This window comes from Durio zibethinus, chromosome 3, assembly GCF_047325235.1.
Source record: "Durio zibethinus cultivar Kanyao isolate XHJ-2024 chromosome 3, ASM4732523v1, whole genome shotgun sequence".
Lineage (NCBI taxonomy): Eukaryota > Viridiplantae > Streptophyta > Magnoliopsida > Malvales > Malvaceae > Durio > Durio zibethinus.
Genome location: NC_143164.1, coordinates 4012962 through 4026840, shown reverse-complemented (window position 1 = coordinate 4026840; position 13879 = coordinate 4012962). Strand labels below are relative to the sequence as shown.

Here is a 13879-nt window from a genome sequence, read left to right as displayed (position 1 = left end):
CTAACACTCAGCCCATCAATCAAAATCATACCCGTCGACATCACATCTGATTTAGCGCTTAGATTTTAGATAAAAGATTAAAACTGCATCATAGCCGTTAAATTATTTTATTTCTTTTGATCAACGGTGGTTATTAAAGATGTGCAGGTTTTGATGTACAATCTCTTTTTTATTTTCGTCTTTGCCATTTTCACGTACTTCAACTCTGAAAGTGAACTAAAACCAAAGCCACTAGGAACAAATATATATACGACGAAGAACTCTCCATTATTTCTTCTCGTACTCAGTTCATTTTTAGAGCTGCACAGCGAAACACAGAAGGTTTTAGCTTGCATTTTCAAGTCATGGAGGAGAGGCCAGAGACAGAGTTGATATCGATCCCAGCAACGCCACGTGTGTCAACGCCGGAGATACAGACACCATCTGGGCAGAGGTCACCGAGGCCGGCTTCTAAGGAGGCGAAGTCATCGACAGCATGGACTCCAACGTCGTTTATATCTCCCAGGTTTTTAAGTCCTATCGGGACTCCAATGAAGAGGGTTTTGATCAACATGAAAGGTTACTTGGAGGAAGTGGGTCATCTCACTAAGCTTAACCCTCAAGATGCTTGGCTTCCCATCACTGAATCACGCAATGGGAACGCTCATTATGCTGCGTTTCATAATCTCAATGCTGGGGTTGGGTTCCAAGCTTTGGTCTTGCCTGTTGCTTTTGCTTTTCTTGGCTGGTATGAACATCTTTCCTTATGTTAGTTTGAACTTGGATTTTGTTCACCTACTGTTTCATTTTCTTCCTAGTTTATTTCCACTTGTACAGCTTTTATCACCTAGGAAAAGAATCTACATCCTCCTCTTTCACAATATCACATTAATGTCTTTTGTCCCTTTAAGGTGATTGTCACTCTTTTTCTTTTTCTGGTGAAAGTCATTCTGTTTCTGCCTTTACATGCAGTCACTGGAATTTGACTAAAGTTTATGTGGGTGTGGTCCTACCCAATGTCCTTTACTATCCTCTTTACTATAATTTATCATAGCTTTGAATTGAATAGAAGAAAAAATGTCTTTAAAGCAAGTCATTTCTCATTTCCTGCTTTCCATCTTTCAATTTTTCACAATAGTAGAAATTTTCTAGAGAATAAGATCGGCCGGGTCCATTAATTTTTTTTTTTTTTTATTCTTTTTATGGGATTAAGTTGGATGGGCCCTTTATCATTGATTATTACTAGCATTTGTTTTGCTTTTTCCTGCTTCATGATAACCATTTCTCATGATTTTGTACAGCATCATATCAGCTGATAAGCATGTTGCAAAAAATAAACTATACAGCCTTCAGTGTTTTCAAAATTTGTGAAAGAATTATCGAAGTAAACCTATTTGATAAGTAAGATTAACCAAACTTTGGTAGAACTTAGAAGAAATTCAAAAAGGGTAATGATTCTTAAATTTGTCCTATACGGTCCTTCCGTTACATGTGGCTTGGTCTGAGAATAATGTTCATTGGATTCATTTTGGAGGCAGAGCTCCCTGTCCGATATTCTGTAGATGGAATAACTGTAAAAGCAACTAGGAGAGTAAAACAAAAATATTGAAACGATAATAGAAATTTTTTGAATCCTGTTAACTTGATTTGCTTTCCGTGATTGTTTGTGTAGGAGTTGGGGTATATTGTCCTTAACTATAGCCTACTGTTGGCAACTTTACACCCTATGGATTCTGGTTCAGTTACATGAAGCTGTCCCAGGAAAGAGGTATAATAGATATGTGGAGCTCGCACAAGCAGCTTTTGGTGAGAACAGATGCTTAAAACCTCCCTTGAATAATCAATCCTTATCTTCTAGATAAACTTTCTATTAACAGCAATCTAGTTATAAGTAGTAAAATCATGTCAATGCAATATGCAAGAAAAGAAGTTAAAATGAATGAACATTGTTTGTTATGACCACTTGTAGCTAGTGCTGCAAGTTGAACTTTCATGTCAAATGCTACAGTTATGCTGTTATACTGCTTTGGGACTGCTGTTGACTTTCAGCTTCAGAAATTCCTTATTTTCTGCCCATTTGTAACCTTTGGAAAGATAGGAAATTAAGTAACTTGGGTGATCCTTTCAACTCATGTATTTCTGTGTTGTAAGTCTCAGAGATTACTTCCATATAGCTGTAATTTGGTCAAGTAAAGGAGAGAATTTCAAGCAAATCAGCTTTATACACCATGTAAAATTGAATTGATGTTATGTCTCTTTTTTTTTTTTTTTTTTTTTTATTTTGCAGGAGAAAGATTAGGAGTTTGGCTTGCTCTATTCCCAACAGTTTATTTATCAGCAGGAACTGCAACAGCTTTGATTCTCATAGGAGGGGAAACCATGAAACTATTCTTCCAGATTGTTTGCGGGCCTCTCTGTTCGTCGAATCCTTTGACAACAGTCGAGTGGTATCTAGTGTTCACTTCATTGTGCATTGTCCTTTCTCAGCTCCCCAATCTTAATTCAATTGCAGGACTGTCTCTAGTAGGAGCCGTGACAGCAATCACTTACTCCACTATGGTATGGGTGCTCTCTGTGAGCCAACAAAGGCCACCGACAATCTCTTATGAACCTCTCTCACTGCCATCCTCTGCTGCTACTTTCTTCTCAGTCATGAATGCACTTGGAATTGTAGCCTTTGCGTTCAGAGGCCATAATTTAGTTTTAGAGATTCAGGTGTGCACTGTTAAACAAGTTTCAATATCATTTCTTGAAAGCCAATGGTCATTCTGGTTTTCGAAGGGAGGTAATTTTATGTGGCTTGTTTCAGGCAACAATGCCATCAACATTTAAGCACCCAGCCCATGTCCCCATGTGGAGAGGAGCCAAGGTTTCTTATTTCTTCATTGCCATGTGCCTTTTCCCTATTGCCATTGGAGGTTTTTGGGCTTATGGAAACCTAGTAAGTAATCTAACTTTGAACTTCATTTAATAACAATTTTCCATCCGGTAGAGACTTAAAGCAGACTGAAGAGATGACTTGTTCCATTCATTTGATAAGGTTTGAGTGTTGAATTGCCATTCTATCTTCTATAATGTCAATCTATTGCTTATTGCACTTGTTTCTCTTGATTTAGATGCCTTCAGGAGGGATTCTCAATGCACTTTATGCGTTTCACAGTCACGACATTCCAAGAGGACTTCTTGCCCTAACTTTTCTTCTTGTGGTATTCAACTGTCTGAGCAGTTTCCAAATATATTCAATGCCAGTTTTTGATAGCTTTGAAGCTGGGTATACTAGCCGTACCAACCGCCCTTGCCCAATCTGGGTTCGATCTGGTTTTCGTGTTTTCTATGGATTTGTCTCCTTCTTCATAGGGGTAGCACTCCCATTCCTTTCAAGTCTTGCTGGACTGTTAGGAGGACTCACTCTTCCGGTTACATTTGCTTATCCTTGTTTCATGTGGGTTTTAATAAAAAGGCCTACGAAATACAGCTTCAATTGGTATTTCAATTGGATCCTCGGTTGGCTGGGCATTGCCTTCAGCTTGGCCTTCTCTATTGGTGGTGTTTGGAGCATGGTGAACAATGGGCTTAAATTGAAATTCTTCAAGCCCAATTAAGAAGCTGAAACACCTGAACAAGGCTTTTAAATTGCGTAGAATCTACCTATCATAGTCATATTCCGTGGATGTTTCAATGTCAAGCAAAAAAACAGTAACACTTTCTTTTATATTTCATGATGGATAGTTCAGATTGGATGGAAACATTTCTTCTTTGCCTACTTGAATTCTCTCCATCCAGTCTTAAAACAATGAAAGAGAAGTATTCATGATGTGGTTTAGGGTATGTGAGGTTTTGTAATTATAAGCGCCTTAATTTGTGAAATTATGCATTGGGTTTATTGATCTGCTCTGTTCTGTTTCATCAATCACATAAAAGCAGAATGTCTATCTTGTTTCTTCTTTCCAGGATGTTACAGATTTTTTTTTTTCAAAGGAAGCCACTTTGGATAAAGGAAGAAAAGGAAGGGATTGAATGTTTTGAAATTTGAATGGTTGGGTAATATCTTTTAATGATAATTATATGAATAAATTCAGTTATAAACTTGGGGTTTAACAATAACATTCTTCACTAATTAACTTATAATAGAACAAGAGCCAGTTCGTAGCTTTCACTAGTACTACATTATAATATGGTTCACCGGTATCACGTTATAATATGATGATATCATATAAATATAATTTAAAATTTTAATAATAATTATATATAAATTTAATAAAATAAAAAATTATATTTTATATTTTTATATTGATATGAATTATAATATATAATTTTTATATTAAATATGATATAAATAAATAAATTTTAATAATTTATATAACATAAATATTCAAATTGATAAATTTAATTGCATTCTAGTCCCACCTCAAATGTCACTAGCTCTTCTCAATGGAGCTATATAATAACTTTTTCATAGGGTCCAAGAGACAATGAAAGGAGAACGGTGCCCCATGGATTCATAATTGAGGGCTACTATTAGAACTATAACGTGGAAGTCACTCTCCTAAATCTCTCACTACCGCTGCTGTATGATTGTAAAATATCGTCAACATATAATCCATTTCTTGTCAAGAAAATTGACGGTAATGAAGTGACTGCAATTATCATCTTGACATCACTATGAAGCAAATTCATTGCAATCAAAACACTGTATATCATCATGTAGGGAAACTATCATTTTTTGATATGGCTAATGAACCCGTCAATTACGGGGTAACATGTTCGAATGCGCATGCAGACGTGGTAACTAAGGTTTCACTGTCACAGTCCCTTCTTGTGCAGGGAAGCATAACTAACATAAGGAAAGAAAGAAAGAAATCACCAATGAAGGGAACAAATTTGAAGCCAATTCTTTTAAAAGAGATGGAATTGTCCTCAGCCCTCGCCAATGGACAACCTGGAACATTCTGTGACTTCAGTTTTTCTGTCTCAAGGTTATCAAAAGTGGGTGCATTTAGATTCTGATAAATTTCAGCTTTAAACAGCTTTTCTTAATTTTAAAGTAGGTTGAGTGGCAATGGAAATGGATGGTTCCTGGAAAGACAGGTCTTAGCTTCTTGCGCTTTAAAAAAAAAATTATTATTATTAAACCCCATAATCTACATAGTACTGAAAAGCGGATGAATTTGTCTTCATGTATGGTGGAGACATATATGATTGAAATGATAATCCACCTGACAAAGTTGCATCTTTCCCATTTCAAGAATGCACTGTGAGCACATATTAAAAGCAAATTCAATCTGGCTGCTGCCTTAATAGTACCCAACCTGCCACTATCCCAAAGGAAAGGCACAAAGGGAAATGATTTGAGACATAATTGACCTTCCCCCTTTCATCTTTATCATCATTGTATAGGTTAAAAAGGTAGGAATTTGACTACGAATGCAACATAAGACAAAGTTAAAATAGGAAGATAAGTACTAGTTACGTGTATTTCAAATTACTAACCACCGACCAAATGATCTGTGTTCTCTTCCCCATCAAGTTAAAAGGAAAAAATAAACCTGGAAACATGGTCCGTGACTCCATTCTCTCGGTGTTATTTCGAATCCAATAGCTGAAATTAAAACAACTGTGCTAGTCAGAGGCCATCCCATTTCTTCTCACATACAAAGCATATTGAGCTCTTAGATCTTCAAGACTCCAGTCAATTTACATCATCATATGATATTATGATTAAGGCCACGTCTAAGATGAGTGGAATAGATCATTGAATAGTGCAATGGGCCGGCTAGGCATGGGATTATGGTAACATTTTCAGGTTTAAAATTCTACCTTCCAAAAGAGAAAGAGTTTGTCGAGAGGGAATTTTGCAAACTTGAAGCTGTCAAAGGGAGAAGCGAGTGTTCAACTTAAAAACGTGCAATAACCCCATGTAGGGACATGAAACCAATAGCGTTTCCACTAAGAGCAAATACGAACAAGATGCCTCTGAAACGGCCCCTTGGTTGGTGGAATGTCACTCAAAGGAAGCAATCAAATTTTCTAACTAGACCGAAAGTGATTTCTTTTTTCTCTAGGTATCATTCTAAATTCCATGGCATTCCAGATCCACCTGTGCCATTCTTTCCTTCTTTGAATTGGTAATCTGGAGGCTCAAATTTTATTCCCTCTTGATTAATCTTCCATATCTGGATGAAAAAGGGGTCAAATACTCGTATTTCGATTGCTTTTATTGTGCTCAGTGCTATAATTGGCAGTGCCAATTAATTTGAGAGGGAAATGGTGCAGCCAAGCTCTAATGGAGCCAAAGAGCTTGGAAAATTTTTGCTAGATCAGCTCACATGCTATTGAAGTGATTTAAGTAGTAGTTGAATAGTCGGTAACTGAAACCTGCAGACATTCTTCGAAACTCGGAACTCAAATACTATACTCGTCACTCAGTGTTCTGCTGCAGAGTTTTCAATGAAAATCACCCTTTCCAAAGACAGGAACACCAAAAAAAAAAAAAAAAAAGGCTAGTATTCGGATTTTAAGCATCCAAACCAAAGAAAGAAAATTCACTTCTACAGTGTAGAACTTCAGCTGGAAAAACTGTCGTTTATCATTCATTTCTTTCCCAGTGCAAAGTATTCAAGTACACCAGAGATTTACAGTCATCAAAAAACAAAACCCTAAGTTCATTCAAAAGGAGACACTTTGATCAACAGTCTTCTATTCTACTATAATCTTTCTCTCTATACCCACCAGATGAAAAAAACTGACCCAAAAGAAAGGACAACTAGAACTGAAAAAATCCAGCCTAAACAACACCATCAACAAGGAAACTCTCCAAACGCTACCCAAAAAGCCAAAAAAAAAAAGTAAAAGACGAAACCTTTTCTCGAAATGGCAAAATCTTTTTCACTTCAAACCTTTACCTGGAGCAGAAATTGCAAGACCTGGCCAACCAAAGCAATCCCCATCAACTAAACCTTCGCCACCTTCAACATCGCTTGCTGCTTGCCATGTATTACACCCAGTAGCACCACCTACGGCACCACCAGGTCCACCACTACCCCCGCCATTGAAACCTCCAAGATAACCATTTCCAGGATAACCCCAAACCCCATCAAACTCTGAACCAGCCCCAAACCCGTATCCACCAAGTGTCAAGTACCCTTCTCCCTGAGAATTCAAGAATGAAGTGAAGCCTCCATTCACAGGAAGATCCACACTTTCATTCAAATTTACAACAGCCAAACCCATTTCAGGTTTAACTCCAGGTCCAGGCACAACCATTACAGGGTTAACAGCCATAGTCACAGACTCAGATTCATTCGTCACGCTCGAGGAAGACGAAGTTGCAACAGATGGAGAAGAGCCAGAAGGACATCGAGAACGCTTGGAAGCCTTGCGGGTCCCACCACCAACAGGAATGTTACGGAGAGTTCCGCCTTGAGTCCAGTAACGGCGGCATGACTTACAGAAGTAGCGAGGTTGAGAGAGGTTGTAGTTGTTGTAGTAGCAGAACTTGGTGCTGGTTGAGTCACACCTTGGACATGGAAGTGGCTCGGTCAGATTGGGTGGTGGGTGCGACCCCATGGTTCCTGGGACTCGAACCGGGCGCCTGTCGCCGGAATCAGCAGGCATTTTTGTTGGTTTAAGTTGTGTGGAAAGTGATGGTTAAAGGTTAATCTTTTGACAGAGAAAGAGAGACAAATGAGAGAAAAGAGAAGATTTTTGAGAGAGGATGAAAGGCAACAATATGTTTTGGAAGTTATAAAAAAGACTATCCGAGGATTTTGTAAATGTTGAATTGGCGTGGGGAGGGACAAGCAAAAGCAGGGGAATTGAGAAACCTAATAAATATGTCTTTTTTTCACTACTACTGTGCTACAGCACCAAACCAACAAATAAGGCGGTGGCTTTTGTTTGTGTACGATGTTTGTAGCCGCTCAAAGCTTGGCTCGGCTTCAGTAAATCCTTTACAAGTTCAGAAATTAAACATTGAATTTATTGGTAAATAATTTCTTTTAGAACCTTAATGTTATCAGTCAATACTGTTTACTGATATATGTAGCAATCCTTCCTCTCTTGGTTTTGGGGTCAGGCGGCGGACCATGAATGAGGAAAAGGTGCCATATACTTGGATTTGTTAGATTTATTAGACAGCATGCTGCTACTCACGTTTACAATCCTTTGCTTGAGTGTTTAGTTTGCCAATGTGGATGAATCAGGATTCAGGATCATCTTTTCTGAATTTTTTTTGATAAACTAAGAAAATAAAGTGAATTGCCAATTAATTAAAGAGGAGAGATTAACCTAAATCTCTTATCAAGTTTCAAAATGGGGGAGAGTTGGCTTAGATAACCGTCAAAGGTGGGTGGAACGAGAGAGGGAAAGCTATCAATTGCGATGTACAATACAAGAGAAGCAGAAGTAGAGTAAAATAATAGAAGAGGACCGACAACATAATTGGTGTTGGGCAGCGTGGGAAACAATAATTGGGTTTGCCTGCTGGTTGTGGCTACGACCCCCCTACTCACTCCCTCTGTTGTTAGCCGGATTTCTCGGTTGCCGTGATCTCTGCTCCTTTGGTTCTACCTATGTCTTTATTCGTACAGTTTCCCAAGTATCCACCCTCTTGTCTTTGTGTATTCACGTAATCATTCTTTAATCACATCGCAGTAGACTAGTACTAGTAATAATTTGTCTTTCAGCACTGATGGTTATCCAAATTCTTATTGGACATTAGATAATTGGGTTGAGGCTGGTTTTGGCAAATAGACATGGACTTGACTTGTTCTGAGGACCTGACTTGACCTGGTATGACCCTGTATCGGGTGGGCGCAGGAAGAGTCAAGAGACTGGGTTTGCCAGTTTGCCTGCCGTGACACGGCAGACAGGTGTCCGAGTATGGCTGGTTCCTTTGACAGTTGAACGCTGAACAAGACGCGTGGCGAATAGCGATTGGTGGTTACAGTTAATAGCAAAGCACGCGTGCGGCTCTAGCGTCTAGCAGCGGTAAGCCGAACAGGGAAATGGTGAGCCTAGTCACTAGTCCCAAAGTTTCTCTCCTCTTGTCTCCATCAGTTTCTGCCATCTTGTCCTCTGTGTGTATAATGTGAATTTCATTTGGCCCTGCTACCAGAGTTCAGACCTGTTTTGACTGCCCAGGCTGCCTGTATGACAGTATGACCCTCACATTACCAATTACACCTCCAACCTTCCCCCATTCTCATTTTGCATTGCATTTTTAGTTTTTACCTCCATCTCTCTGGGGCCCTCGAAGTCTAACCAAAGTAACCTAATTGAAATTGTCAAAGTAACTGAAATCCCAATACTGTAGCCATCGGGGTTTCTAAGCCTGCAAAAATGGCCAGCTTTCTTTTTACAACAACTATATTGACTTTGGCGGGGTGTGCATTAAAGTTTAAGTAAGAGAAGTTACATGATTATTGTAACGTAAGGAAGAAAGGAAAGAGTGAAAACGAAATATTTATGGCTAAGAGCGCGTAACGCTTCCATCTGACATCAAATTATTTTCAGTCCGTTACAGTGCCAAAATGCCCACATCAAGAATGGATCATGGTTCCCGGTTGTTACGGGATGGTTCCATGATCCTTTCATTTGGGGCCCTGCCCCAACGCTAATCCTCCTATTTGAATGGTTACAATTTCGCGCAACTCTTTCAATGGCAAAGCCAATCCACATCTCTTAGTCTGATGTTCACAAATGACCAAGACAGGACAAGAGGTTAAGAAATGACCATTCAGGGGATGTGATTCTAGACAATTTATGTTAGAATCCATCTCCAAATGCAAGTATATACCACTCATTGAATGTAGTCTCCAATTCAAATAATGAGAAGTAATCATTTGGCCTGGAACTAAAGGCATGCATTAGTGTTTGCAAGACATAGTTAACCACTAATCTAGAATACATTGATGATGCATCAAGTAAACTCATTTCTTTTTCACATAGTGGAGATTGGACAGTTATTATAGCTTAAGTCTTAATTGTTTTAATGCAGTGATTAAGTTGTGATATGTCCAGTGCTCCAAAGCAGCTCAAAGATCGTGCATTAAAGATTGCTGCACAAGCTAGCAGCATCGCCTAAAGAGAACCTGCGCATACCCTCTTTCCCGCTCCAAATGCCATTGTCTTATGCAAATCCAAAGGGTCATATTTCTCATCAAGAAACCTCTCTGGATTCCACACTTCAGGGTTTCCCAAATGATTCTTGTCCATGTTACAGCCATAGATGTAAAGAGCAATCTGCTCAAAATGTAGTGTCACTTAAATATGTTTGCTTTACAAGGGAAAATATCAAACAGGGAATTTCAGGTAGGAAAAAACCAACCTCACTTCCCGCTGGTATATAAACCCTCCTATTTGGGTATCTTCATGTACCTATCTTAAAGGAACCAAAGGTGCTGGACTGTGCTTCCTGAGGGTCTCATGGAAAACAGCATCCAAAAATCGGAGTTGCAAAAAATTTTCCCTCCTTAACCTTGCTAGAACCACAAACCTTTTCCATTTCATATTAGAGACGATCCTATTAAATATGAAACAAGAAGTTCAAAATCTTGTCAAAAACAAAAATGGAGGGAATTAGAATAAAGAATTTAGTAATTAAAACAACCTGCCTGATTGAATCTTTAGCAAGCTGATACATTGCCCACTCTGTTGTGACCAAAGTAGTATCTGCTGCTTCAATGATTGTCTCCCACAGCAACATTGCAATTTGCTCCTTTGTTAGCGTCTTTGCTTCGGATAACAAGTAATCAAGATAACAATTCACTTCCTGTTTTTGATCCAGCCAAGCCAAGTTATATTACTCGCATCAGAGGCTAATTGGTTTCAAGAAACAAAAATAGAAAATTTGGCAAAACAATGACTCAGCTCTCAAGAAAAGACTACCTCCCCTTAATCAATTCGTTTCATCTGCTCCTTGATCAGGGCATTCATCAATGCCATCCTCTTGAAATGCTTTTGCTGGATACTTGTTTCAAAACTTTCGTTAGGAATCCATTTCAAGTATGGGAAGAAATCTCTCCAATCGACCTCAATAGCAACCTCCCTTATGTCAATGACTAAAACTTTGTGTACATCTTTTCTAGACAAAGTAGTACCAAGCTCCTCCACATAAATTGATTGACGTCCTTTCCCAAAGCCTGCAAATAACAGTGTGTTTATCTCAACATCTTTGAATTCCTTACTCTCATCCTTATCTTCCATTAGCAGAACGGGTAAAAGAAACTCACTTCCTTCATTGCCGATCCCAAAAAGTTCAGACTTGAATATTTTCCTGACGTTGACCGGAAGGAGCAGATCATCCCTCACTAAAAGCATGCAATTGGCTTAATATATTTCGATCATAGTTTTCCTGTGGTGTCGATATCGTCTCTAAGAACAACATGGATGGCATCAACAACGTAAAAACAGATTTTAGTTTGTCAAACGTTTGAAATGACAATGCCACTCAAAGACAAATATAGAGGAACAAATATAAATAAAGTTCTAGAGCCTCGCGGCAAACCTGTGCGTTTGCACCCAAAGTGTTTGTTAGCTGTAGTCACTTGTTGCAACCCTGCATTTATCAAAAGTGAGAATCTTCAGGGGCGTTCGATAGCTTCCTTGTTGAAATGGATGAAAACCTGATCACCATGGCCCGGACAACGACCAATGGTAACAACCAAGATACCATTAACTTACATCACTTCTCTAACAGGATAAGATATAAATTCCAGTGGATCAATTGCTTGAACAGTTCTAGAACTACCTTTAGACATTCAATTTATTCGTGAGATTGAGATGAAGTAACCATAGGATTACGAAACCGATTTTTAGTTAATTGGAACCACTGTACACACGTAACGAGGTTTTGTTTTTGTTCCATCAAAGTTGTCCAACGGCCAGGCCAGTTGGGCTTTCGGGTTATATTAACAATTAAAGGTTTTGCCCAAGACCTCCAAGGCTGGCTTGGAGTTCCAAACCCCAAACCCACCCATAAGTCTGATAATATATTTGTTTATTTAAATAACATGAAGGATCGATGAAATATGTAGTAAATAGTATATCTTTTTTATTACTACATAATAAAAATATATAAGTTAATACTCCAATACTTTGTCAGGCCAAAATGGGCTGATATTGTGCTTGAAATTTAGCCCATGCTTGACTCAATAAATTTATAAGCATAACAATGTGGATAAAGCCCGGCCCAAAGATGTTAAACGGGTCACCATGCCTAGGACACCTCCACCCTATGAATTATTGAACTAAATCGAACTCCAGTGGAATCAGGTTTTTAGAGGCCAAGCCTAGTTTTGGGCAAAATCGGGCCACAATCGTTTGGTCCATAGAGTCATGTCATATGAATATATTGTAAACCATGCCCTTCAATATTTTCACCGACCCAAATTCCGGCCTAGAAGAAAATCCATTAAATTTGGACATTTCGGAAAATACAAACGACCCTTCATGCATTGCGATTTGCGAATGTTGATGTTGGAGTAATGATTACTGATATCCGAGTGATGTGGCAGTAATGATGTTCCTGCGCAAGCAATGGGGGAAAATGGAGGGAGGCCAAGATAAAACACACGAAAGGAAGCTAAAGTGCTAACCTCTTTGGCCGTCTCTGGGGTATTGTTTACAATACAGTAGAAGCTCCGGTTCTGATAGAATAGATTTCCATATATCGCTGCGCATTTTGTGAATGTCTTGTGAGCTTTCTTCTCATTCAGCTGCAGCAAATTTCCTATAAACGGTAGCCCTGGTACCTCTGCACCAACCCCATAATAACAAATCTGAAACCTCATTCCATTTGATTTCAATCTGATAATAATAAAGATTTAGGCAGACGAAGAAAACCCCCGAAAAAGCTTTCAACATGAAGAAGAGAAAACTGAGGGTTTATGTATCTGGGACAGTTGGAAGGCCCGTAGATCCCATCTTGTGACCCGATAGTACAAATCTTTTAAGGAAAATCAAGAAGAACAAGAAAGATATGCCAACAACAGCGACGGAGTTGACAAAGGACATAGATTGTAAGTATTTAATGATACTTGCGATGGTGAATATTTTGACTATAGAACAGAGAATTTTACAAGCTTTAGGGACTTGTAAAATATGTATATATGTATTGTAAAAAAAACCGTTTTTATTTTTATACAATGAATCTGTAGAATGACTCAGATGTCGACAAAAAGTCCTACAGAGATGGGATTTTTGCAGTAGGAGATAAAAGTATTGCAAAGTGAAAGAAATAATAATAGTGTTTCATGCAATGACAGCATATCATTTTTATATATTTTCAGTGAATAATATAAACACATTTCATTAATGAATAAAATTTAAAATTTCAAGTCTTTAAAAATAAATATTAATAAATTTATTTAAGATTAATTAATTAAAATTAAAACTTTTCTCTTTTTTGTCACCTCCCTTTGCTTTTATCATCGCCTTCTTTATTTTGATTTTTTAATTTTTTAATTTGATTTTAATTCTTTTATTTTTGTCTCACCAGATTCTGTTTTGCCATTTTCGGATTTGTAAAAAGATCAATAGCACATCTCATATCTTATGAGTATCTAAAATGTTTCAACAGTAAATATATTTAATACGCTTTTTAGGACTTTTGCATATCTGTGAGCTTTTGCTTCTTCCAGCATCTCCATCTGGGTAAGCTTCTACATATTTGGGTAAGCTTTTCGTTTCAGTCAAATTTCATGATTTCTTTACTAGGTAAGTTGAATTTCACTTCGAAATTTTCATTTTTGTTTGCAGTTTTGGAAACTAATTTTGGGTAATGGGTGTTGAATGACTTTATCTGTTGTCAATTTTTACTTTTTTAATCTTAAGGTTCTGTTTATTTGCAGCATTAGTCTTTTAACTATTGTTTGCTCTATTTCAATGAATTGTAAAGAAA

At 38.0% G+C, this 13879-nt stretch overlaps 2 protein-coding genes and 1 pseudogene across 2 annotated transcripts; 1 reads left to right on the top strand and 2 right to left on the bottom strand.

Annotated features, from left to right (window-relative positions):
* LOC111301030 (lysine histidine transporter-like 8) lies at positions 1-3929 on the top strand. Its single transcript, XM_022896553.2, has 5 exons — positions 1-727; positions 1652-1785; positions 2267-2694; positions 2789-2920; positions 3096-3929. The coding sequence occupies exons 1-5, from the start codon at positions 345-347 to the stop codon at positions 3579-3581; spliced, it is 1563 nt and encodes a 520-aa protein (XP_022752288.1). The 5' UTR covers positions 1-344; the 3' UTR covers positions 3582-3929.
* A 2618-nt stretch (positions 3930-6547) lies between these two features.
* Positions 6548-7775, bottom strand: LOC111301020 (dof zinc finger protein PBF-like). Its single transcript, XM_022896546.2, has one exon. The coding sequence runs from the start codon at positions 7591-7593 to the stop codon at positions 6865-6867; it is 729 nt and encodes a 242-aa protein (XP_022752281.1). The 5' UTR covers positions 7594-7775; the 3' UTR covers positions 6548-6864.
* Positions 7776-8181: 406 nt separating this feature from the next.
* Positions 8182-13038, bottom strand: LOC111299540 (ent-kaurene oxidase, chloroplastic-like; annotated as a pseudogene).
* Positions 13039-13879: the final 841 nt, after the last annotated feature.

Bases quoted from the DNA above. Each gene is read 5' to 3' on its own strand.
- LOC111301020 (XM_022896546.2), bottom strand. From the start codon at position 7,593: ATGCCTGCTGATTCCGGCGACAGGCGCCCGGTTCGAGTCCCAGGAACC.
- LOC111301030 (XM_022896553.2), top strand. From the start codon at position 345: ATGGAGGAGAGGCCAGAGACAGAGTTGATATCGATCCCAGCAACGCCA. The intron at 1,786-2,266 runs GTGAGAACAGAT...TTTATTTTGCAG, and splicing joins GCTCGCACAAGCAGCTTTTG to GAGAAAGATTAGGAGTTTGG. The intron at 2,695-2,788 runs GTGTGCACTGTT...GGCTTGTTTCAG, and splicing joins ATTTAGTTTTAGAGATTCAG to GCAACAATGCCATCAACATT.